This window comes from Ambystoma mexicanum, chromosome 2p, assembly GCF_040938575.1.
Source record: "Ambystoma mexicanum isolate Mex_15411 chromosome 2p, UKY_AmexF1_1, whole genome shotgun sequence".
Lineage (NCBI taxonomy): Eukaryota > Metazoa > Chordata > Amphibia > Caudata > Ambystomatidae > Ambystoma > Ambystoma mexicanum.
Genome location: NC_090923.1, coordinates 128,949,678 through 128,975,440, shown reverse-complemented (window position 1 = coordinate 128,975,440; position 25,763 = coordinate 128,949,678). Strand labels below are relative to the sequence as shown.

Here is a 25,763-nt window from a genome sequence, read left to right as displayed (position 1 = left end):
CAGGGCCGAGACTTACCGACGTGTTCTGGCACTGGATGCTGGTGCTGTTGAAGCGCAGAGCAGTCACTTTGGCGGCAGTGTTCGGGATGTGGAAGATGCACTCGTAGTTGCGCTGGCCCGACTGCGGTTGCGGCAGGTTCTTAGCGGTCAGTGTGATGGGCTTCACCACATCCACTGGGATGTAGATCTGGGTGGAGGGCAGGATCTGTGGGCAGTCCTGAAAGAAGAAGAATAGGAGAAAGGTGAGAAGGATAAGAGAACCATTGAGTACATGTATAGGTCTTGCTACAAAATGAAATGGGTCTTGGCGCATTATTTCTTGCCAGGCCTAGTAGAACATACAGCTTAGCCAATAGGTTACACTACATTAGGGGTCTAAAATGAAGTCCCCAACAGCCCCATTCCCCCAGGTTTTCAAGGTTTCCATAGAAAATACATTTAAATATAGTTCATCTGAATTAGGCTTAATACATAACCAGTGGTTATACTGAAAATCTGGCCTGCTTGTGGCTCTAAAGCAGGGTTCTATGACACAAATATTTTGGAATGCAACTCCTATAACTCCTCGCTAGTTACTATAATGTCTAGGGCTGATGGAAGCAGTGGTCAAAAATATCTGGTATTCCAGGACCCTAATGGGGCCAGGGAAATACCCCAACCAGTCTAAACTGCTCCACAGGCGCTGCCACAAGTTGTGCATTTCCTCATAGATTTGCACCAAATGCAATTTCCCTGTGCACTCGAGTCGAAAACGTGTTGCAGGCTACTGAGGCTTAGGAAAATGAGGCGTCATCCTCTGCTGGAGCAGAGCAGCCCCGTCCTAAATGCTGAGGCTGTACAAATGTGTTTATATGGTCTGTGGTTAGCAAACATTTTACTACTAGGGTAAGTGTGGTGACAAATTAAATTAGTACAAAGTGCAATGTGCATTACATGCTCAGGGGGAGCGCATGCCTGTAAAACTATCCAAGATGCATTTGTCAAGTATAAACAACATCTATGTTCACTCTTCTGTTCCCAAAATGCTCTGTTTTATGCAGAGCAGCAAGGAACCCTCATTGGTGCTATTTTTGCCTTCCTTATCGGTGGCTTAGTTACAGAATGTTTATTTTTGATATGAGTGGGGCAGTGATGTATTTTAGATAAGCTATTTATAAACTGAGCAAGAGAATTGTTTTATGTGGAGACCCGATGCAAACAAGACCACCCGAGACCATGCAGAGTGGCCCAAAATACATATTTGTAACGTCTGACGTGTTTTCCTGCAGGTGAATCTTGATTAAGCCGCCTACACTCTTGTAGGCCACATAGAGCACTATTTAGCCACACCCCCACTCGGGCCACTGCTCCTTGTTTGAATATTCTCTCCATTTCCTTATCCCACTTACAGCACTGTAGAGAGCCAGACGTGGCAGAGCCCTGTTTAGAGGACTAAACTTGGAGACCTCTGCAAACACTATATCGGGTGAAGCTGCCCACGGAGCCACCGTAAGCCATTCAGTGTGGCAGGCAGCCATCATAAAGGAGGCCGCCACACAGGGATAAACGCCAGGTGTCATCCCAGGAGTGCCTTCACAAAGCAACACGTGCAGCTTAAGTCAGAACAGGCTGCTGAAAAGTGGAGAGATGCAGGCTACATATTGCAGCACAATACCTGCAGAAACATACTAGCTAGCACTGTATACATTAATCGAAGCGGGAAAGCTTAGCTTGCAATGTGGAGTTCGAGTCTGAGGGGTACATTCGGTCCTGTGAAAGGGGAAGAACTGCATTTCCCATGAGGTCTTCCTCACTCACTGCTTTTCCTCACTCACACTGCTGTTTTTTTAGGTCATCCCCCAATGAACACTGGGGAAGACTCCGCTACTCGGAGGGGTCTGAAGCCAGATTGGGCAGGCTCAAGGAGCTTGTTGGCTTCAGTGAAGGGGCAGAGTTGCCTGTATGCTGCGTGATCCATGAGTTTGGCCATGAAGCGGGTGTTGGAAATGGGCCGGTAGTTCTGGGGAAGGAGTGGGTCGAGCATAGGTTTTTTGAGGAGGGGGTTTGATGAAGCTTGTTAAGACTTCCGGGATGATTGCTGATGTTGGGGAGTAGTTAAAGATTGAGCGTGCAATACTGCCTGCACGGGTTGAGGTTAGGATGTTTATGAGGGCGGGCGGGAAAGGGTCCTCAGAGGATCGTGGTGGGCAACTTTGTGCTAGAGTGGGGAGTGGTCGTGTAGAAGGAGAAGTCGTAGTGTAGAAGAGGCGAGGGGTAGTAGTGTAAAAGAGGCGAGGGGTAGTAGTGTAAAAGAGGTGAGGGGTAGTAGTGTAAAAGAGGCGAGGGGTAGTAGTGTAAAAGAGGCGAGGGGTACTAGTGTAAAAGAGGCGAGGGGTACTAGTGTAAAAGAGGCGAGGGGTAGTAGTGTAAAAGAGGCGAGGGGTACTAGTGTAAAAGAGGCGAGGGGTACTAGTGTAAAAGAGGCGAGGGGTACTAGTGTAAAAGAGGCGAGGGGTACTAGTGTAAAAGAGGCGAGGGGTACTAGTGTAAAAGAGGCGAGGGGTACTAGTGTAAAAGAGGCGAGGGGTACTAGTGTAAAAGAGGCGAGGGGTACTAGTGTAAAAGAGGCGAGGGGTACTAGTGTAAAAGAGGCGAGGGGTACTAGTGTAAAAGAGGCGAGGGGTACTAGTGTAAAAGAGGCGAGGGGTACTAGTGTAAAAGAGGCGAGGGGTACTAGTGTAAAAGAGGCGAGGGGTACTAGTGTAAAAGAGGCGAGGGGTACTAGTGTAAAAGAGGCGAGGGGTACTAGTGTAAAAGAGGCGAGGGGTACTAGTGTAAAAGAGGCGAGGGGTACTAGTGTAAAAGAGGCGAGGGGTACTAGTGTAAAAGAGGCGAGGGGTACTAGTGTAAAAGAGGCGAGGGGTACTAGTGTAAAAGAGGCGAGGGGTACTAGTGTAAAAGAGGCGAGGGGTACTAGTGTAAAAGAGGCGAGGGGTACTAGTGTAAAAGAGGCGAGGGGTACTAGTGTAAAAGAGGCGAGGGGTACTAGTGTAAAAGAGGCGAGGGGTACTAGTGTAAAAGAGGCGAGGGGTACTAGTGTAAAAGAGGCGAGGGGTACTAGTGTAAAAGAGGCGAGGGGTACTAGTGTAAAAGAGGCGAGGGGTACTAGTGTAAAAGAGGCGAGGGGTACTAGTGTAAAAGAGGCGAGGGGTACTAGTGTAAAAGAGGCGAGGGGTACTAGTGTAAAAGAGGCGAGGGGTACTAGTGTAAAAGAGGCGAGGGGTACTAGTGTAAAAGAGGCGAGGGGTACTAGTGTAAAAGAGGCGAGGGGTACTAGTGTAAAAGAGGCGAGGGGTACTAGTGTAAAAGAGGCGAGGGGTACTAGTGTAAAAGAGGCGAGGGGTACTAGTGTAAAAGAGGCGAGGGGTACTAGTGTAAAAGAGGCGAGGGGTACTAGTGTAAAAGAGGCGAGGGGTACTAGTGTAAAAGAGGCGAGGGGTACTAGTGTAAAAGAGGCGAGGGGTACTAGTGTAAAAGAGGCGAGGGGTACTAGTGTAAAAGAGGCGAGGGGTACTAGTGTAAAAGAGGCGAGGGGTACTAGTGTAAAAGAGGCGAGGGGTACTAGTGTAAAAGAGGCGAGGGGTACTAGTGTAAAAGAGGCGAGGGGTACTAGTGTAAAAGAGGCGAGGGGTACTAGTGTAAAAGAGGCGAGGGGTACTAGTGTAAAAGAGGCGAGGGGTACTAGTGTAAAAGAGGCGAGGGGTACTAGTGTAAAAGAGGCGAGGGGTACTAGTGTAAAAGAGGCGAGGGGTACTAGTGTAAAAGAGGCGAGGGGTACTAGTGTAAAAGAGGCGAGGGGTACTAGTGTAAAAGAGGCGAGGGGTACTAGTGTAAAAGAGGCGAGGGGTAGTAGTGTAAAAGAGGCGAGGGGTAGTAGTGTAAAAGAGGCGAGGGGTAGTAGTGTAAAAGAGGCGAGGGGTAGTAGTGTAAAAGAGGCGAGGGGTAGTAGTGTAAAAGAGGCGAGGGGTAGTAGTGTAAAAGAGGCGAGGGGTAGTAGTGTAAAAGAGGCGGGGGGTAGTAGTGTAAAAGAGGCGGGGGGTAGTAGTGTAAAAGAGGCGGGGGGTAGTAGCGCAGAGGGGGGTAGTAGCGCAGAGGGGGGTAGTAGCGCAGAGGGGGGTAGTAGCGCAGAGGGGGGTAGTAGCGCAGAGGGGGGGTAGTAGCGCAGAGGGGGGTAGTAGCGCAGAGGGGGGTAGTAGCGCAGAGGGGGGTAGTAGCGCAGAGGGGGGTAGTAGCGCAGAGGGGGGTAGTAGCGCAGAGGGGGGTAGTAGCGCAGAGGGGGGTAGTAGCGCAGAGGGGGGTAGTAGCGCAGAGGGGGGTAGTAGCGCAGAGGGGGGTAGTAGCGCAGAGGGGGGTAGTAGCGGTAGTGGTGGTGTGGATGGGGATTGTAGTGCAACAGATTACGATTAGAGGATGGAGGTAGAGAGAAACATTGAAGGGATATAATTATAAGAGCGAGGGAGACAGGAGAGATTGTGGGGGGAGTAGTAGGAGAAGAGAAGGAAGAGAGCGAGATACAAAGACATAAGGAGAGGAACAGGAGGGCATTGAAGGAAGAGACGTAGTAGGACGAGTGTCTGAAAGGCGCCAACCCTTACTTTGCATCCATCACACTGGGGAACCTAAATAAGGAACACCCCTAGGGTCCAGAGAGAGGTTTAGATAGAAGTCGTTTGCCATCAGGCACCTAGCAAGACAGTCATTTAGTAGGGGTTACCAAACACTAGTGAGAAGACTGGGGTTGATGGTGCCTGCGCCAGGGAGGGCACCACCCGCACTGGACGCGAGGGGGTCGACCCTTGGAGACCGATCAATTCTGAAAATGGAAACCCTTGAACGGTCTTCGCGAGTGTGTGCGTTGTTGAGGCCACCTGTGACCGATGTTAATTAAATGGGTAATAGAATTTGACCAGTAGCATTTTGTTCAGTTGAAAAATGCTGTGGTATAAAGTTGTCCTTTTCTTTCCCTTTGAAAGATGAAAGCAACATTTCCACAATTTAGGGGGGTACCAATAAATGCAGGAAATCCTACTTTTCCCAAGGAAAACCTGCAATTTCCAAGTGACAAACTGGTTGGAAGAAAAAAAACACAATTACAGCTGCGCCAGATCTCAGACTATGAACACTGCCTTTTGTTCTGCCAACTGGTGAAACAAAAATGGCAGCCTAGCCCTGGTGCTTCCGATTCTCATTGGGAAACTGCCAAGTGATGATGGAAGTGTTCTCAGTGGTCAGGCAAACGCCAATAAAAGCCACAATGAAAGAGGGCAGAATCCCGCGCAGGTAGGCCCACCCACAACTGAAGCGATACCTTGAATGGCGCAACGCTTCCTGTCAGAGTAGCCAGGAAGTGGAAGGGATAGACACCTGTAGTAGGCAGCAGGATGGAATTGACAACACCCTGATTGTGGAGGCGGGAATAGCTGGCCCACCTGTCCGGGAGCAGAAGCAGCAGACCGTCTTCCTGTTCAGAGCCCAGATCAACCCCTCGTCTTGACTGATGCTGTTTTGCCATGGAGAGCCTTCTAGAGGCCGGGCGTTCGGTCTACTCCCTCAAATAAGAATGTTTAAATTGTTGCGTCACAAGTGGCTTTCTGTCAGAACCTTCCAAAGTCACCCAGGTCATGAGCATACTCTTGCATGCTGCTTGGAATCAGGTGCAGAGGTCAAAGTGCGCGAGAACTAAAGGGTATGAGGTTCCATTACGTCTCAGGGGGAATCCATGATCCTTACTCTTCACTGCCCAGCCCCAGACCACAAAGCCCTAGGTCAAGGTCTTCAGAGAGTGGCATCTGGAGGGGGGGTGGGGGGAACACTTTAGTAGCCAAGTTCAGACTTGCTGCCTTCGCTAGTTACAGATCGCCACACCCCGAAGAGAGTCTGGTCTTAGATTACTTTATCCAGTTGCACTTTCCCATGTGAGGTGTTGTGCCTATAGCAGGAGAACAGAGCTACCAACGACTGCACAGTCACAGGGATCTGGAGGACCAGCTGCTTCTGTGGAGTTTCAATTGCTGGGACCCAACACTGAGTCAATGGACAACCCTGGCATCTATGTTCCCTCACTGAATCCATGGCAAACACTGGTCTCAAACTCGGGTGCCCTCGCTCTTGGCCACCCAATGAATGCCTGCGGCAACTATCCCATGCTTGGTTCACAGTAGCCAGAGGGGAAGGCCACAGAAACCGGTGCTTCTGTGGACTACGTTTTAACAAGGTTATCTCCACAACCTAAGAGCCAGCTACCTAATCCAAGCCCGGCTTCCAGCCATCACCTCCACTTACATCCATCAGCCAAATTTCCCACCACTCAACTTTGCCCACTACTGAAGACATGGGGTCATGAAGGGTTTGCTCATTCACCCCCACCAAAGGATCACTGCAGCCATTTGCCATCTGAGCCAACAGACTCCTCTCTCTGGAACCATGCAAATCCCAGCAGATGTCACATGGGTGCTTGCAAAAGAAAGACATTTACAGCGAAAAACATTTCAATTCCCTGAGGAACCGCCTCTCTTCCTAGCCTGATGCAATGGCACGGACTGGCTTGCATGAGCCCGGGCTATGGAGGTGTAGGTTTGCACTAGCACAACTGTGCCAGGTGAGGGGCCCATGGGCAGGTGGAAGCAGTGCGGTGAGTTAAGCAGAAATAATAGCATGTTTACAAGCAAAGCACCGCAAGCCATAACATGCAGACACCGGCTAGAAGCCTCCCTAGACAAAGCCTCCCATCGGACTGTAAACAGCAGCATGGCAGGTAGGCAAGCAGGTGCCAAACTCAGCGGGTCACTGGGGAGGAGTGGAGTCAGGGAATCTCCTGCATTTTAGACTGCTCAGAACGAGAGCAGCGGCAGGCAGGCAGGCAGGCAGGCAGGCGGAGCAGCCCCTGAGCTTTCAGCAAGCTCAAGGCTTTACGAGACATTGGGCTGGTGATGGGGAGTAATAGATGTCAATACCTTAACCATTCTGATGAATCGGGTAGCATCACTCATTTCCTGGCGGTGACCTCACCCCCTCCCCAAACCATGTGGCCAGAGGACGGCAGTCGCTACCCGATCCGGACCATTGGGGCTATATGAAGGAGGATTAAATGAGGGCAACCCTCAAAAGGGTGTCATGTCATCGGACGAGAAATGTTATTCCCACTCTTTCTTTTGAGGATACCCACACCTTTTCCCATGCCTTAGTGGCATCTTATCATACTTGCCCTCACCCACCTATGAAAGGCACTGGAAACCCTGTCACAGGATATGTATACAAGCCCTTAAAATCTGACTTGCCTTTCAAGACTCCTAAATACACCCTTCCAGACTCTGCATACAAGTCCTCAAGAATTGACTTGCCTTTTAAGATCACTGAACCCTTTTTCAGACTTTGAATACAAGTTATCAGAAACAGACTACCATTGCCCTAAAAACGAAAAAACGGTGACTATGAAGATGACCAGAGTGATGAAGATCACTGGAAGCCAGGTGCAAACACTGCGCTCTAGTTGCAGGAACAGGTCTGATGCCTGGAGATAACTGCCATGGGTTCCCCCCCCCCGTGCCAAGGTCTTTTTTGGCGTTTTCAGTATTTCACCATGCAAAACCTTTTAACATTTTCTCCTTCATTAACCCCTTAAGTGCCAAGGACGAGCTATCTCGTCCTTGGCACTGGGGAGGTAATCCCAAGGACGAGATACCTCGTCCTTGGCACTTAATTATAAAGTGACGAACCAGCTGAGATGGGCCCTGGCTGGAGAACGCCAATTCACTTGGTGCTGACTGAGGAACTGTGGGGCTGATGCAGTGTTTATGGAGCCAACTGCCACACCGATAAGGAAGAGAAGAGTGGACTGCAAGCGGGAGTACACTACAAGAATCCCAGGAGCAAACAAAAGGCTACTAGGCATTCGAATGTACTGGAAGACAGCCTCCAAACCACTGAAGCCCAGACAGACGTGGAACAGATGAGCTTGAGCCGCATGAGGCACAGAAGCAGAGGCTGCAAGAGGGAGCAAAACTCCGAAAGACCACCACAGGCCTTCTGCAGAAGGACCAGCATACGCTAGCAACGGGCCGTACCGACAACCCTGCGAAAACTGAATAAACGTGAATGAAGCATATGTTCGAGAACGAACGAGTGAACATTTCTTAAACAGGCAGAACGGAATACGTACAAGAGACTGTCAAGTTTGTGAGTGTATGAAGTACACCTGTAAGAGATGACCTGGCAGGATAGTATACCATGCCGATTCAAGACAATGCAGAACAAATGAAAGACTATCCAATTTGTAAGTGTGTGCAGAGCCCACAAAAGAAGAGCCCTGACAGGGGAGCATACCTGGCAGAAACAAGTATGTTTATGTAAGAAGGGTCCTGGCAGGAGAGTCTACCAGGCAGCTGCAAGTTGTACGTGTGTTTATGTTAATGTTATGTTAATGTTAAAGTACATTTGTACTGTGCTCTATCACCACCGGAGTGGTCCCGAGGCGCTCTGGCGGCTCTAAAAGAGGGGAGGTTGAGTTATTGGGAGGAAGCAGGAAAAGTGCAAAAGAGCAGTGATGTGCTGTTGGCGGCCTCAGCCCGGTGGGTCCGTTGGCTGGGCCTGGGGTGTTTGCGGCCAGTAGTTGTCGTGTACTGTTGTGCAAGGCAATGTGTTTTTGTTTTGTTGTTGCGATGTGGTGAAGTTAGTACGGTTTGTTGTGCTGTAGGTTTTGGTTGTGTTTGGAGTTTGAGAGGTGTATGCAGAAAGGGAAATTGTTAGTAGGGTTGGTTAGTTTGCGTCTCTATCCTGAATTGATGCGCTCGGCTTGCGTAGTCTCCCCTGATGCGGTTCTGTCCTGATCTGGGTCCGATTGGTATACAGGTTCCTTACTCCTCTGGCCCACCACCTCTAACATGCTCCCTCATAGCTCCCCTTATCCTCCCTTCATACTCCTGTGGCCAGTGCACCTGCCAATGACAGCCTCTCAGGTAGTGAGGCGATTGCAAATATCTCGATGCCACACCACTGTGGTACCTGACGGTAATTAAGGGGCGGGCGAAAGTGTTGGTGGGATTGTGAGAAAGCCCTGGCAGGAAAGCATACCAGGCATTGTAAAGTTGAGCATTGTGTAATAAACAGTACCCACAGAAGTTCTGATAAGGATACATAAGCTGTGTAAACATTTTTTAGAGGAGAGAAAACCTGGCAGGAGAAACACCAAGTAACCTAACAAGACACAGACTAACAGCCAAGTCGTTTTGTATACCAGTTCAAGAGAAATTTAAGGAACTGATATTCTGAAATATAAAACGTAGTTAAGAGAAATACAAGGGAAGGGAACCACCCCATGGAAAAAGGAACCCCATCATTCTGGAACTTTTTGTGCTGAAGTGGAATGTTCCTTTTTGAACATTTATACACCAAAGACATGTTCCCTTTTCACCATAGGAGTTAATCTTTAGACTAGGAGAGGCAGAACAATACTTTGGGCACAGGACGGTTTTGCTTTGGACATTCTGAAATTGACAGACCCTTCATGCTGGTGTAGGCAGGGAAACAACTCAGAGCAGGGACAGAGGTATTTCGCAACCCACCTTTTATTTTAATAAAGTCTTTGACCATAGCCATGCATCCCCTGTGTTCACATCTCATTCCCCGCTCCTCACACCATGCAGTGTTTTCTTAACCTCCTGGGGCACACAAGCTATTGGTACCACAAGGCTCTAATGCCAATCTTCCTGCCATTTGATTAACAGGGGGTGTGGTGCATTATTTTGCAGGCATCACCATACAAGCATTACCAATTCTTCCTAAATCCCCTGTCCCCGACACCACCCAAGTGGGTTCGCTATGAGAGCGGCCTCCACTGGACTGGATTCCCCCCTCCCTGGCAGGGGTGAAGGGCTAGGCTAGTTTACAGCCACAGAGACAACTTTCTTTGGAGAGTTCCAGGCGGTCTATGTCAAAGGGTCCCATCACACACAAGACCCTGCAGTATTCTTTTATTATCAATATTTTTGTAGACTGCATCATGCTCGCTTCATCCTGCAACGAAAAGCTCCTTATAGACGGAGGGAGAGGTAATTATCGTAAGATCGTGACCCAGCCTAAAGAGAATACCAAAGGCTCACACTCTGTGTTGGGGAAGAGTCATAATCCCAAGCAACTGTGACACTTTAAAATATGTCCAAGGCCATTAACATATGGAATTATGCAACTTAAAAAAGAATGTGTTTTTACTGTTGGGAAGGTAATAGTTGTTATACTTTTTGAAAGACTGCAGTTTGCCAACAACCTTTGGTCAATGCAATCAAATACATATACAAAGAGGGTGGTGTAAGGAAGGCATGGTATCAAACAGTAAGACAGACAAGTGATCACAGTTCAAGGGTGTCTATTGAACTTCAATCGGGTTCACGTCCATCAAATAATAAACACAGTCCTAGTGGTCTCTTATCAAAATAGAGCCTATAGTAATAAACCTATTGCCAATCCTTACTTCTAAATACAAATAGTGTGGGAAACTATTATGCAAAAGAGAAATGTTCCTGAAATGATATGTCAGGATATTCAAGCCATTGGCCTCCCCTTCCCCAAGTTTTCAGCACGGGACAAGGACGCACATTCGAGCTTAGTACAGTCTCTGGCTTCTCTAACATGAGGATGCAGTTCAAATCTCAGTATTAGGGCCTTCTATGTCAAAGTCTTTGTCATTCAAAGTCTTACTTCAGAGGGCCTGATGAGACCAACATTAAAAAAGTTCCTTCCTCCTCGGGATTCTCATGTACAACATCTTGGGTGATTTTTGATTCACCTCGGTGCCCCTATGCCGGGCTCAGGCCCACTTTAACACAAAGCTTTCAATTGATCTCTCTCTGTCGGGCTCGGACCAAACCTTTGTACTTTTCCAAACGTTCTCCAATTCTTCAAAATCGAAGACTATTTCACTTGAACTGTCGCAGGACCACTTGGAGTGACAGTTAATTTGTTCTCTTTCAATTGATCTCCCTCCACCAGGCTCAACCCAACCTTATCTACTTTTAAATCACTTTTCAGCTGGGTACCTTACATAGACCTTGTATTGAGCACCGACGCAGTGCCGGACCACTCTGTCAAAGGTATTGTAGCTTGCTTTAAAGTTCAATCCCTCATCAGTAGTTTAACGTCATTCCTGTCTCTTATCATATGCGTTTTAACAATGTTTGTTCCCAGCGCTTGCCAAAAAAAGTTGCCGCCTGCAACCTTGGATTCAACACAGAGCGGTCTTGCATTGGTCTCCCCAACTCATTGGCTGTGTTTCTTTCCCTGAAGCAGCTTTGTTCTTGGAGCCAAGGACACTACCACAGTGGCTGGAGATTCTCCCTCCTTCATTACTGGCGCGGAAGGGCCCCGTTACCTCTGACACACAATGCAGGATTCTTAAGCCTTGTTTCCTGGTCTTACGCCGTCCCTCAAGGTCTCGTGAAAGTAGCGGTTCCTTGTCGAAAAGGTCAAGGTAACTTTCCTGCTGCTGTCCCCTTTCTGTTTAGCAGTCTCTCCTCTCAGTAACTGCCACCTTAGAACTGCGGTTTACTCTTAGGCTTTGCCTCGCTTACAGTGTGCTCTCGTGGTCTGCTTTTTATCCGTCAGGAGAAGGGTAATGGAAGTTAAGTGGGAGTGATTGTCGATAATTGCCTGACCTCGCCCGACTAATATTGGGACATGCTCAGGTACTCAGCTCGGGTGTTAGTCTGTTTTCCCGTAGAGTGGGTCGTCATTGAGAAAGTGTTTGTGTTGTAAAAGAGGGTGGAGGGGGGTAAAGTTCTTAAATATCCTACTGGGTAGGATGGGGTAAAGGTGTTACAGGGAAGGGGATACCGTATCTCACTACTCGGTGTCCCACTCCCCAGAGACCCCTCACCCAGGTGATCCTCCTGCACCGGTCCACCCCCAGGAACTGGATCCAAAGCAATGGCCATGTCCTAGCCACCTGGATGACAGATCCCCGGGAACCCGTGGGCGAGACGTTCTGGTTTCTCACACCACGTAGAAGTGTTCACTGGGCACAATACCTAGAAAACATTTGAATAGCAGAGCTTTAGTGAGGCTAGCTGTTAAATGATTGCAATAACTGGCACATGCCGGGACTCCTATGAACGTGGCAGTACCTTGCATATTGTGGCAATACCTGGCAGATGATGGCAATACAAAATTATGACATTGTCGACACAGACTGACCTTTGCAAGCTAGAAAGACAGCCAATCACAACGCACTGCTAGGACAATTATGCTTTCTTTTCAAGGATTAGTTTTGTCAGTGTTAAATTGAGGCGGTGCCAACAATAGAACATGAAATCCTCAACGACCAGTGATCATTTACAGGAGGATTAAAATGTGTATCTTAAGACAGGGCCTAGCCCACAAAGACCAGAAAATCCAGAAATGAAAAGACAACTACAATAAAACAAAATCTGGCACCGTGGAGATCATGAAATTGAGAACAATGGCACTTGAAGGCCATAGATTATGGCCTTGGAGTTTACAGGGTCAACAAGGCTAGTTCTGGGATTTGTATCAATCCTCATAAGTGCAGAGTCTTCCACCAACTCAGGCCTGGGGTTCAAAGAGATGAAAGAGCATTGACCTGAGGAGGCCGAGTGTGTGTGTGGGGCGGAGCAGCCTGGGGCGCCACTGAAACCCTTATGCAGTGGTCTTCAAGCTTTCCCAGGGTGGCGGGGAGGGGTAAAATTAACAAAAGGAGCTTGAGGCTCTTAAAAGGGAAAAGACTGCTTTTGATACAAAATATTAGCAGTTCTAGCACTCGGTTGGGGGCCCAGCCCTCGGCAGGTGCTAGTGAAAGTGTGGGCATGAGTGAGATTCTGTAAGTGTGCCCCTGTGCAAGTGTGTGTGGAAGAAATTTGGAAACCACTGCCCTTAGAGGTCTCCCTACAGCAGCATGGAGATCTAAAAGGGAAGGGGGTCAGGCGGAGATGAAAATCTGTCAAAGTAGTTAGGGAGGGGCATCTGTCAGAAGAACATTCACCACTGTCATGGTCTCTTGGCCCCCGACTGCTTTCTGGGTGGGCACAACCGGACATCAAGGAGTAGGATCATAGCTGAGAGAGTAGAACAGGAAACCATGGAGGTTTAGGGAAGTGTGTGAATGGGACTACAGGCTGTACCCTAACCCAACCCACATCAGAGAAATCCCCTGGGTCACATGTCTGGTTTCTTAAGCTACTCCCTACTAACACGGCTTAGTCTCCCACCCTAACTCTCGCCACACCACAAATTACTTGAAGCAGAGGAACAGCAAAGCCCATAACCCTCACAGACCAGACACATTTACACATGTGGATCACCACACATGCCCGTGCTCCATGCAAGCCAGTGGATCACCCACATGACAAAACTAACACTACCACAGACGCCAACCAGACAACGCACACAAAATCATCCACCCAGGGTTCATTCAGGCCACGTCGAGAATACATGCCAAACACTGAGAAGCCTACCAACACACAGAGCCCATGCGTTTGTCGTCTGTGCACATCAACAGCTCCAGCTAAGCAAACCCAACTCTTTCTCTGTTGGATCTAAAGAAGCACCAAGAGACCATGCAATGCAGATGGCAGGAGTTGCACAATAAAACCCAGAAAACAAAACAAGATGGAGGGCGGACAGTCTTCTCATCTCAGGTCATCAGGAGGTGGTAAGTATTAACCCCCAAAAAGCCATGACCGGTGTGCAATTACCCAGAAACACTTGCAGTTGCTCTACTTCCTACTCTGCCATTAGGGAAAGGGACCATCCATATGCAAATGAGGCTGACCAATCCAGCACGACCAGCAAGGCCACGCCCCTCTACGGGGAAAGACTAGAATCATCCGATAGGCAGCAATGATGGACAGGGCCCCTCACTGCCAACAAAGCAGTGATCACCAGGTCAAAAACACAATGAACAAGAGTCCACGAACTCCATAAAACAGGATAACTGTCAACACACTGACGGCACAGACTCACTAGCAGACAGGCCAGTGCACACTTCAGTGTGGTATTTTTATGTAGCAGGTATCCGCCATTCTCAGCCGAACTGCTGTCCATACGATGGCACAATCCAAGCACTTTACAGTAGGTCTTGGATGCTAGAAATGGGACTAGGGCGGCTCCCAGCAGTACTGCAGTATGGTGCAACGTGATTGGTGCTAATGAGTACAAGCATTCTATGCGCATGCGTACATGTGCAGGATTTTATTAAAGCTGTTAAAAAGGTCCAGTTATCTGATTCAGGATCACTCACCATGGACAAGAAGAGATGCCGGGAATAGAACGCAAGCCTCCTTGTGTGCAGTCCATAATGTAACCACGGAACCGCCTAGTCACTGTAACGCTGTACTTGTGTCCCACTGCCGGATTCCTGCAAAGGGCCACTTGGACACATGCGGTTGAACAGAGCCAAAATATGTGAATGTGTCGTGCGTCACCAGATGACGTACACGTGAGGCGTTCTGTGCTGGAGATATCGACCTGCTTGGGCTAGTACTGTTACACCAAAGGGCTGGTTATAGCTTCCATGGCCCCACGGTTGGCTAGATCGACCCACTCGCTTTCAAGATGGTGGCTTGCGCTGCAGTGGGCTAAAATGGGCAGCAGGCTCCATGCTCTTCAACATGGCCTCCAATGGCCATCCAAGACGGTTAGAAATCATTCTCATTGATGCAGAGTAGCTGGGTCTTTGCTTGGCATTAATCGGCACCTGCGCCATCACACCTGGTTCCTTTGAGCGTTAAATGCCATGTTTGTGCACGAATACTTAAATGGCCCCCTCCACTGACTATTGTGTCGCATCTCCCGGAAAAATCGCTGCGAATATCGCTCCCACCAATCGGAACCAGCCATCTACTCTCACCAGCTCAAGTCCTTTATTAAAAGATAATTCAGTTTTAATTGTACGTTTTGGTTTTGCTCCCCGTCCCCTCAAGCTGCCGTTAATGGGCTGCCTGCGCCCCTGCTGGGACCTCGTCTGCAGAATAGCACTGCTCCGTATTTGCCCTCGTTCAGTTTGGTAAAGATTTTTTTAAAAAAGGTCAGAAAAATTAAAAAAAACTGAGATGAGTCGACATCGAGAATGGCAAGTACCAGGTCTACCGAAAAATGGGTCACGACACGAAGGAAGCAGAGCAAGGAACGGGCTCCACACACAGGACGAAAAAACTTGACTTCGGTACAGACCGGACCAGGGCACGAGGCAGCCATCCCATAGATTGAGCCCACCCTCGGATAGCACAGTGGTCCCCAGAGAGACGGGGGTGAGACCCCAGTGGGAACGAAGCAAGCCCTTGGCAGACCAGGGCGAGGAATGGGGGCAAACCCGGGCCGACCAAGGCCAGGCACAGGGGGGCAAGCCCCGGGCTGCACAGGGCAAGGCACGAGGCGGCCATCCCTTCTATTGAGCCCACCCTCAAATATCATAGCGATCCCCAGAGCGACGAGGATGATCCTCCAGGGACCGGAAAAAGCCCCGGGCAGACTAGGGCAAGGCACAGGGGAAGCCTCCGGCAGACCTGGCCTGGGCAAGACATGGGGCAAAGCATACAGGACAAGGCTCTGGGAGGCCAGGCGCGGGCAAGGCACAGGAGGCAAGCCTCTGGGAGGCCAGGCGCGGGCAAGGCACAGGGGGCAAGCCTCTGGGAGGCCAGGCGCGGGCAAGGCACAGGGGGAAAGCCTCTGGGAGGCCAGGCGCGGGCAAGGCACAGGGGGAAAGCCTCTGGGAGGCCAGGCCCAGGCAAGGCACAGGGGGCAAGCCTCTGGGAGGCCAGGCCCGGGCATGAAGCCTCTGGGAGGCCAGGCCCGGGCAAGAAGCCTCTGGGAGGCCAGGCCCGGGCAAGAAGCCTCTGGGAGGCCAGGCCCGGGCAAGAAGCCTCTGGGAGGCCAGGCCCGGGCAAGAAGCCTCTGGGAGGCCAGGCCCGGGCAAGGCACCAGGGGCAAGACCCGGCAATACCAGGTCAAGGCATGGCGAAAGCCCATGTCAGACCAGGGCAAGGTACGGGGACAAGCCCTGGGCGGCACAGGCGAAGGCACAAGGCAGCCATACCATATATTGGGCCCACCCTCAGACAGCACTGCGATACCCAGAGAGACAGGGATGATCCTCCAGTGGGACCAGAGCAAGCCCCGGGCAGACTATGGCAAGGCACTGGGGACGCCCCAGCAGACCAGGGCAAGGTACGGGGCAAGACAAAAGGGGGAAAGCCCTGGGCAGGGCAAGGCACAGGGGGCAAGCTCCAAGCAGACCAGGCATGGTGCAGCTTCCACCGAAGCTGAACAAGCCCAAGTGCGACCAGGGCAAGGTACAAAATAAGGACCGACGTAACCCAAGAAGTGGGAACCTCAGGAGATGAGCAATGCCACCCGCCGTATCCAACTCGGGCTCAATACCACCAGCCTGTGCCTCCAAACGCCAGATCACACAGATTGGGATGAAGGCTGTGCCCAGTTATCGTGGTCATGAAAGAATTTGTGAAGTCCACCAACCCCCCCTTGTAATCTTAGAATAAGACATGCTACAACATGCCCCTCCTACCCCCACAAACCTGCTCACTGCCCACCAGTTCCCATGCCGGAAATAAGCAACCAAACCCCTCAACGCCATGGCTGGCTAGCTGGGAGCAGGCCCAGCCTAAGGGGGGGGGGGGCGGCGTGCCGGGCGACCCTCCGGGTGTCACACCCCCCAAGGCACCATTAGCCCCCGACACGCCAGCTCAGGGGTGTCTTTCAAGGGCTGGCGTAGCGGGAAAAGGCACGGCAAGCGGCCGCATTCAATAAGATAGGGTGCTCAGCACCCCATGGTCACCAAATGTGCCCATCCGCCGCGGGCGCCTTCAACAACAAAAGGCGCCATTAGCCCCCACCATGCCAGCTGGGGGGAGTGGGAGTCTTTCAAGGGCACCCCTGAGCTGGCATAGTGGCAGACGGCATGGCAGGCACCTCATTGTTAGTCAATGCGCCCGCAGCAGCAGAGCACATTTTAGAATGGGGTGCTAATGCACCCTATTCATAGCATTACCTCCTCGCTGGAAAGAGCTTTAAAAAAAAAAAAGGGGTGGGATGCTACTGCCCACAAGGCCGGCCCTGGCTGGGGGACCAGCAGCGAGTTCCTCCGCTCAAGCCGTAGCCAGCACAGGAGGCCTTAGGTTTGGAGGTACCACCATGTCAGGAGCCCTCTGAATTCATTTGAGCAGAGGCCGCCACTGCGTCATCCCAATGTGGATGCTGAAAGGAGGGGCTGGCGTGAGCATGCGCGGTGGAGAAAGGCAGCACCACACAAAGGCCTGAAAGCAGAGACACATAAAACGAACGGGATGAAGGCCCGCGTTCGAATATAAAGTAGAAAAGCAACCCTGCGTCGTGAAAAGCCGACATGGCGTCAGAAATGAGCAGAGCTGAGAAGCGCCGACTGCCTGGGGAAGGGTGACAGGACCACTGGGTGCCGGCAGAGCCCCGCGCGCGCGAGTCTGGCTGCGGCGCGCCTTCATATTTTATTCAGGACGTCTCATTATGCGCGCCACTCTCTGCTAATTGCCCGGGAAAGCATCTTGCAGCCTTCGCGTCGACGCCCGCACCACGGCCACGCGAAACCCGGGAAGAAAGGCGAAAAAGTCTCTGAACTAGGCAATGTGTCATCATTTGGGGCGCAGTCTGCGCGCGCCAAGCTCAGGCGCATCGCGAAAAGCACTCATCCCTGGTCAATGTATTACAAGGGATGCGGCCCATTTTACTGAGGGGTACAAGAAAACCATTGCATGTCGAGGGGCCCTGGTTTCTCGTGGCTCAATTATTATAGACCCTTGCTGTATGACGCCTTAGCATAGCGAGAATAAACGCATTAGTACAAATATTCTTTCTGAGCCCCCTCCACGCCCCACCCCCCCATTACATATATGGTCAAGCAACCATTCCCCCTTTTTGAAGAGCCTCCCACCCCCCTCTGGGCATCCTTTGGGCCCTCCTAGAAAGGCTAGCCCCATAGGTTGAAGAACAAATGCCTGGACCGGATATACAGCTTAGAGGAGCCGAGAGGCACAAACATACGTTGCCCAGTGACCGGAGACAAGTCACATGTGAACAGACAGCACACAGATGGGATGGGTCGCAAGAGCACGAGGAGACTGAAAAGTAAGGTTTCAAGCTCTGACCTGAAAAGTCACAGTGTTGGTGTGATCCAGGAGCGCCAAAAGTATGGGGTCCGTTAGGAAGGAGGTTCGCTAGACGAGGCCCGATTCCTGGTTTATTTTTTCCTTGGGTGCCCGTTTGGTCTCCAGCCTAGCGACGGCCTGGCTCCACCTGGGCTGGAGGGTTATGCAGCTAGGCAGGCATGATAGGATATAAGATCGGTCATTTATAATGCGCTTCATACCCAGAGGTTTCTAAGCGCGGACCCGGGGATCGAACCAGTGTTGCTCCGTGTCATCTTGCTTACAAGGCAAGCCCGTTGCCCCTGAGCTATCCCCCCGGGAGGCGGGACTGCGAGCAAGGATTGCCATATAGGTGATGCAGGCAGTCTAAAAGATGATTCTGACTGGACGGGGAGCGCATGCATCTCCTTTGGGATAGCAGGAACGGGACTTCATTTCTTGTTTCCCGTTAAGACTGACACAGCTGTGTATTGAGCAAAAGAAAGCACGGCCATGTGCGTCCCAGAAAGCCAGTGAGGAGGGAGTCTCCACTCTCCTCCCCTATCAATGTAGGATATTAACAGGGCCCGGCCTGTGGTTCTGAATCCTCCGGTTGAAGGAAGTCTCATCTAAAGGAGCCGGTTTTGGCCTTTCCGCCGATATGTTAAAAGGAGAGTGTGCGTTCTATAGTGAAACCAAGTGATTTGGCAGTCTCGGACAGGTGAGGTGTGAATCTGTCAAGGTGCAAGTCGTTTAGCCGCCCTGGAACAGTATCCTGTTTAGATGGGTGACTGAGTAGGATTAATTCCATTTTAGTGGGATTGAGTTTCAGGTATGTGCTCATCGTACAGGTTTGAATGCAGGCGAGGCGTTCCAGGCCTGAGATGTCATGGGTATTACCTACCTTTAGACATCATCCGTGTATTGGTGGAGTGAGATGTCGGGTTCAAGCAACCCAAATGGTTCCATGCACGGATTTAAGACCACCTGGGACAATATCGAGCCTTGTGGGACTCTGCAGGCGGCTGGGCAGTGGTCTGACCTGAAATGGCCCATCTGGTTGGCTTAGAACCAGTCTGAGACGTTGTGAACCGGCTGACAACTGCACGCAACAAGCCCATTCTGTTTGCAAATAAGCTAGTCAGTCTGTGGTGGACGTGACAGAGGTCAAAGAGGAACAGAAGGTCCACGTCACCTTTGCCCATCAACTAGGACCTGGATGGTGGTGGTTTCAATGCTACATTTTGGTCTGGACCCAGAATGGTAATCACCAGGCAGGATGTGTTGGTTAATTCGAGCACGGAGTTGGTTGACAACTGCCTTCTCAATGATTTTTCCTATGACTGGCAGACTAGTGATCAGTTGGTAGTTTGCAAAAGTGGTCACTATATCGTTTTATCGTGCTATAGTGTTTACTAGAATGTTGGTTTGCATTTAGGAGGAATAGAGGGGCGTTTCCTTGCACCTCCCCTTCCCTATAGGCAGTGCACCTGCTCCTTCTGCCATGCCAGCAGGATGTAACCCATGGGTGGGTGGTCTTGGAACTACAGACAGACAAGATGCGGGGAGAGGGCGAGGGGGTGGTAAAAAGGTACAAGCCATTCCTGGGTATTTCCTTGGCCGGCCGCCTACACTGACACAGCACCCACAGACCAACCACCTACATTAACATGAAGTCGGGTATAGTGGTGTGAGCTCCATGGGTAGGACTTGATGTTGAAGTTATAATGCAAGGTTATTGCACACTTACATTTCCCGAACAACATTTTCTAAGAAGTGTTTACAAACAGCCTTAATTAAAAAAGAAAAAAAAGGCACAAAAAAGCTGCAGATAACAAAACGAAGACTACAAAACGTATATGTTATTTACTTAGCGTAACCCTTCCTCCGCCCAGTCCAGATGTCCTCGCACATGTGTACATAACACAATGGGGGCACGTAACTGGTTTAGCATACGCAAGAAAAAGCGGCAATATTTGCAGGGATTCCAATCCCAAACGATGACTGGCTGAGCACCCCAGGTGCAAATCAGAAATCGGGTCGCCACACTATTTGGATCTCTGAATAAGAGCTAACAGAATGAACCGCTGTTAAACAGTCACCTCTCGATGTCACTAGGGAGAGCGCCGCAGAAGCTAAACATAGGAGGGATTCTGTTATCGTTTCGTAAATATTATCCCTGAACTCTCAGGGTGCCCCAATACCTACAGAGGCGCAAACTGAACGAATCTCCCCACAGTGACTCAGGTCCTTTCTCATTGCCATGGGCTGCATGAAAGGGGTGCACTGCTTCTCTGCAACTAGTAGAGGTGGGGCAAGTTTACTCAAATCAGTAGACCCAGCCTTCCACCCGTAATGGCATATCAAGCAATGCCGGCATGCTCGCCATGGTCAAAACAAAATGAATGGCTTTGATGCTCAGCCAACGTGTGGCCAACACAGAAGTAGAAACCAATGATCAGTGGGGCCCACCAGCAATTAAAAACAAAACATATGGGGCTAGTATTCTAAGGGCCACTACTAATTGCAAATCATGAACTCTAATGTGTACATACCCCAATGAGAGGGCTTGTGGCAAAGAAAAGTATGAGTGCTAAATCCTTGTAGCTTAACACAAAAAAGCAACATGGGAATCTATTGTGTTTAGGGACGGTGGGAAGACACGACTACCACTTAACCCATCCTGAAACTGGAGTGGGGGATGGGGGGGGGACTCCAATTCTTTAGATCAATCCCTAAACCCCTAGGTTCATTTATTTCAACCACCTCCCATTTGGAAATATACCAAGTTTGGACCTGTGATCTTTTTAGTCCTGTGTATGGGCCAACCTCAAAAGGGCCAACCAGACGCGGTGAACAAGAGGCTACGTTTCTACACTGTACACCAAGAGCTAGGGGGATACTAGCTGATGCTGGGGCCGCACTAGCCCCAGCAAGGAAAGCGTCCACTTTGTATAACAATTAAACAAGCTGGGGTTCAAAATAACGCGACATTGTCTTGAATAGCACACTTATGCCATTTAGCGATAGTAAAGAAATTGCTATGCATTCCAGCCACAGTAAACCACGCAAAGGGCTACTAACCATAGGAAACAAAAACGAAGTCTATTTGCCATTGTATACAATAAGCGGTAGTAAACCAGAAGCCTAAGACCCATTAGTCAAAGTCAGATCAATTGTGAAGGCACCACAGCCACCAACCAATCATTAAAATACATGAAATGTTGAATCGCTACATTGAGTTTGGTGTGATAGAGGAACGCGGAAACCAGAGCAGCTATTCCAGTGTGAAGGTTCCCCCGCCTCCGGTGGGAATTAAGAGGGCATGCTGGGGAGGAGGTATGTCAGCTGTAAGCCACACATTCAGAATGATTTTAACCCCCGCAACCCCGCTAGTCTTCCTGCTTCTAGGCTGAAGATGTCCATCAGAGTTCATTTGACTTAGTAGAACCAGGAACACATTCCTCCCAGTCTATCAATAACCAGAGGTGTATTGTACGACTCGGCCAGCAAAGCGGCACTCCCCCTTCCCCGCGGTCGCTACCAACGTGGCCTTACCTCAGACATATTGACTCGTCCCTCCTGAAAGGAGCAGTCGGCGGCGTTGTGCGTGCAGATGTGCCTGTACTTGCACCAGTGGCAGGGGAACGCATCGTTCACGCAGGACAAACAGCTGGAGAGAAGAGGAGAAAGGAAAGCAATTGTTACATTATGGCACAGCTTGGCAACCCATCTGAACAAAATGGCTGCGACTCGCAGATGTTCCCAGGAAAGCATACGCCGGCCTCTCCTGAGGAAGGCACCGTACGAAACAATTTGCAAACTGCAACCCCACCGATTCCAATGCAACGGGCCCTCTAAACTGTGACCTCCTCTGAGACAATTAACTGGATTCATGCGCAAATTAATTACACAGCACTCCGCAGTCATAATGTGCTCATTAACACATTTAGCATGCAACAATACCACAGGCGCTGGACAATTCTGATTCAACAGACTGAGTACATGTTGAACAAGGCTGAACAGGCAGCTATACAGGTACAGGGACCAGATGTGCGGGACTGGGTTCTTCTGCCCCGGGAAGGTGCCGCTCTCCAGGAAGCGGCGTGCAGGGTAGGCGCGTAGCACTCACCTGGCCCTGCATGGAAGGTCCACTACACCCGACGGGTAGACATCAGGACCCCGGCGGCGCCTGGAGCGTCACTACAAATCAGCAAATTGGACAATCTTGCCCCCGAAGGGTATAGGAAGGGTGGCTAGGCGTAATATCTGGAAGTCACCAAATTTACCACTAATATGGAAGGTCAAAATGTACGACATTGCGCTGGATAAACTTAGATGGGTAAACTAATCAATTTTAAGCTCCAATATCACATTTTATATAGTGCTCAATAACGGATCCCGCCTGCTCTCAGGTGCTGAAAAAAGTGTTCTAACCAAATGTAATTCATGGAAGGATAATGGGCCGAATCAGTCTTGCCAGGATTCGGATCTGTGCCCTGCCGGTTGAGCACATCTAAGGCAAGAGTTTATCTCGTAATCTGCAAGTTATTTTAGTGAATTTCAAGAGCCCAGTTTCTACACTAGTGGCTTTCAGATTGGCATTTAATGGCAATCGGTTGGACCTTAATATGTAATACCTTTTGGTCATTCGATTTGTCCTTTTTTTTTTAACACAAATAATGACGAGAGGGAGACGAAGGTCTGGCCAGGATGACAATTGGTTAAGCAGAGAAGACGGGATTTGCACCCTATCTTCCGGTTACCTAGCTGGAGATTGTGCTGCAAATCTGTTCATTACTGCAGCGCCCTAGCAGTGTTGAGCTATGCAGAGTGCCAGCATGCGGGTTAAACTGCCCATATAGTACTCAATATCAATTTACTTTCTAAAGTAACAAACATTTTTTTTTTACAAAAGATTCAAATAAAGGGGGCCCTGCCATCTTTGCGGATTCTCACTTGGCAGTTAACCGGTGCACTGTGGACTTTTGCTGAAAGGCCAGATTTCGATGCTTGTGGGTGATCATCGTATTCTCTGCCTCCTTTGGGGAACACACTGGGGTTAAAGCAACTGGGTCGCCTAACATTCGCAATAAGCGAGTTAGTGGTGCAGGAGCACAAGGAGCAGGGCGGGAAGCGTGATCAAAGAAAGCATTCGCAAATTAGGGTCTCCCCGCCAATCCCTTCCTGCATGCAACCGCCCCACGGACACTACGCCAACACGAACAGAAAGCTGAAGACGAATATACCAAAGGGGGCGGTAGCACCAAATTCCAGTACACCGAGGCATAGCATCACGTGCAGAGGGGCAAAGGAAGAAGGCGGACGCGTGTTCCCACCACAAGAGGAGCAGATGGCCAACACCTGCTTATGGAAAAGGGTAGATCATGATTTGCAGAGTTCCAGAGAGTGTGTGACTTAAGTGCAAGACCTCCAAGGCTGGAGGGGATTCATAGATTAATTCATCCATCCATCCATTCATTCATTCATTCATTCATTCATTCATTCATTCATTCACTCACTCTTGTGTTATAGCTCCTTTCACCATAATTCTATCCCCAACGTGCTTTTGGTTGAACGTCCTCAGAGGGAGCGGACTGCAAGCATTTGGGAGCCTTGCCAGCTACTATTATGCTTGCGTGCATTTCGACCATTGAAGTGATGAGAAGGTGGCCAAGACCCTGCTAGTCACTCCTGTCTAAAAGGCGTGTGTATGGGCACTACAGAGGTACACTATAAACTAATGGGGTGGGGGATTGTGCTTAAGGATGTATCTCAAGTGACAGTAGTCCCATGCATCTGGTCAGACCATGCCCTCATCCAGGCTAAACTCACCCTGCCTAATCCCCCCCCCAGCCCTCTAAACTCAATATCTACCCGCGTATTTGTCAGCCGACGAGGAACTTGAAATCATTACTGCCACAAAGTTCACTACTTTGCTGTCATCTAACCTACAGCCACTTGCTAACTTTAAGGACTCCTCTCCTCTAGTTGTACACCTTACTTCCACCATCAGGCAAGTCATTAACGAACTCGCCCCCTTGAAAATGAAGGCAACCAAATCTGAACCCATAAAAAACACCTGGTTCTCAGAAGAAATCACTGCCAGACAATCAAAAATGGCATTAGAAAGATCCTGCGAAAGAACCCTAATGCAGATCCTCTTTCTGCCTATAAAAAAATCTGTACTTTAATTCAAAGCACTCATCACTTCTGCCAAAGCTACTCACTACAATAAGAGAATCATTAATGGCCAGTCTAATGTTGGGGAACTGTTTAAAATCCTGGCAGACTTTCAAGATCGCCCAGCTCCTTCGAACAACCCTACTAAGGACTCAGAGTGGTGTCAAGATATCCACAATGGGTTTCTATCTAAAATTAACACCCACAAGGAAAATATTAAAAACTCCCTTAACCACTAGGTCCTAGTGCTTCCGGCCCACACCACCAACTTGCCCACCAACAACCTAGACAACATTCCTCGGTTCTCTTTCTCTCACTATTCAGAGAAACAAGTGCTTAAGGTGATGCAGGATCTCAAAGCCACCACCTGCCTAGGGGACCATTGTCCTACCAGTATCTTTAATCATTAGATCTCCTCCTCCCCTGGCTCACAAAGCTGATCAACCTATCCTTTGACGAGGGAACGGTTCCATCTGATTTAAAATCAGCATGGATAACCCAGTTACTGAAAAAAGATAACCTACATGCAACAAATAGAGACAACTATCGACCCATCACCAATGTACCTTTCATTCTGAAGGTCCTTGATAAGCTGGCATATATCCAACTCCAAGCTCATGTTGAGTATAACATCCTGGGCACTCGTCAATTGGGTTATACAGACTGCTATGCTTGACCTTACGTCCACCCTGGCAAGCATAGTAGATAAAAACCAATCTGCTCTGCTGATGCCATTAGACCTTTCTGCAGCCTTCGATCTCGTTGATCACACCCTTCTAGTGACGGGGCTCGGAGGTGTCGCAAACTGTTCCCCCTTGGCATCGAAATGGATTGCCTCCTTAGGACCACGCAGTGAGGGTTGTGTTGGCAACAATCACTCTACTCCTATCCTTCAAAACTGCAGTGTTCCGCAGGTCTCTTGCCTGTCAACACTACTTTTTAACTTGTATATTCGGCCCCTGTTAGATCTACTAAACAGCCTGGGTGTCCAATATAAAAATTAAACAGACGACACTCGGGCCGTTATTCAGCTCGGTGGCCATTAAAAGAATGACGCTGCAACCCTCAATAACATCTAAGGTGCCATTCAGAAATGGATGACCTGTAATTCTTTATCTCTCAATAACAAAAAACTGAGCTCATGATTGTCGCCACCAAGAACTCTCGGAGCAAGTTAACACCAGACTATTCCAACTTCTTGATCGCAGATCATGTTAGAACTATCAACAAATTTGAAAACACTAGGCCCTATTTTTGATGAAGTTTCATGTATCCAATATCCGGTCGAGCTGCGGACTCATTAACATACGGATACAATACTTCCAACTTTTCATAACAAATGACAACTGTGCTTTGTTGTCCACAGCGTTGATAAATTCTAGACTGGACTATTGCAATAGTCTACTGACTGGCACTACTGCT

The 25,763-nt window shown here is 49.6% G+C and overlaps 1 protein-coding gene across 3 annotated transcripts in view; it reads right to left on the bottom strand.

Annotated features, from left to right (window-relative positions):
* PLXNA1 (plexin A1) overlaps positions 1-25,763 on the bottom strand; it is an 812,782-nt gene that overhangs the window by 256,382 nt on the left and 530,637 nt on the right. For all 3 annotated transcript variants that reach the window (XM_069643382.1, XM_069643384.1, XM_069643383.1), the window contains exons 9-10: positions 21,717-21,831; positions 17-217 (exon numbers count right to left, since the gene is read on the bottom strand). In XM_069643382.1, coding sequence (XP_069499483.1) covers positions 17-217; positions 21,717-21,831 — 316 coding nt within the window. The remainder of the gene's footprint in view (positions 1-16; positions 218-21,716; positions 21,832-25,763) is intronic.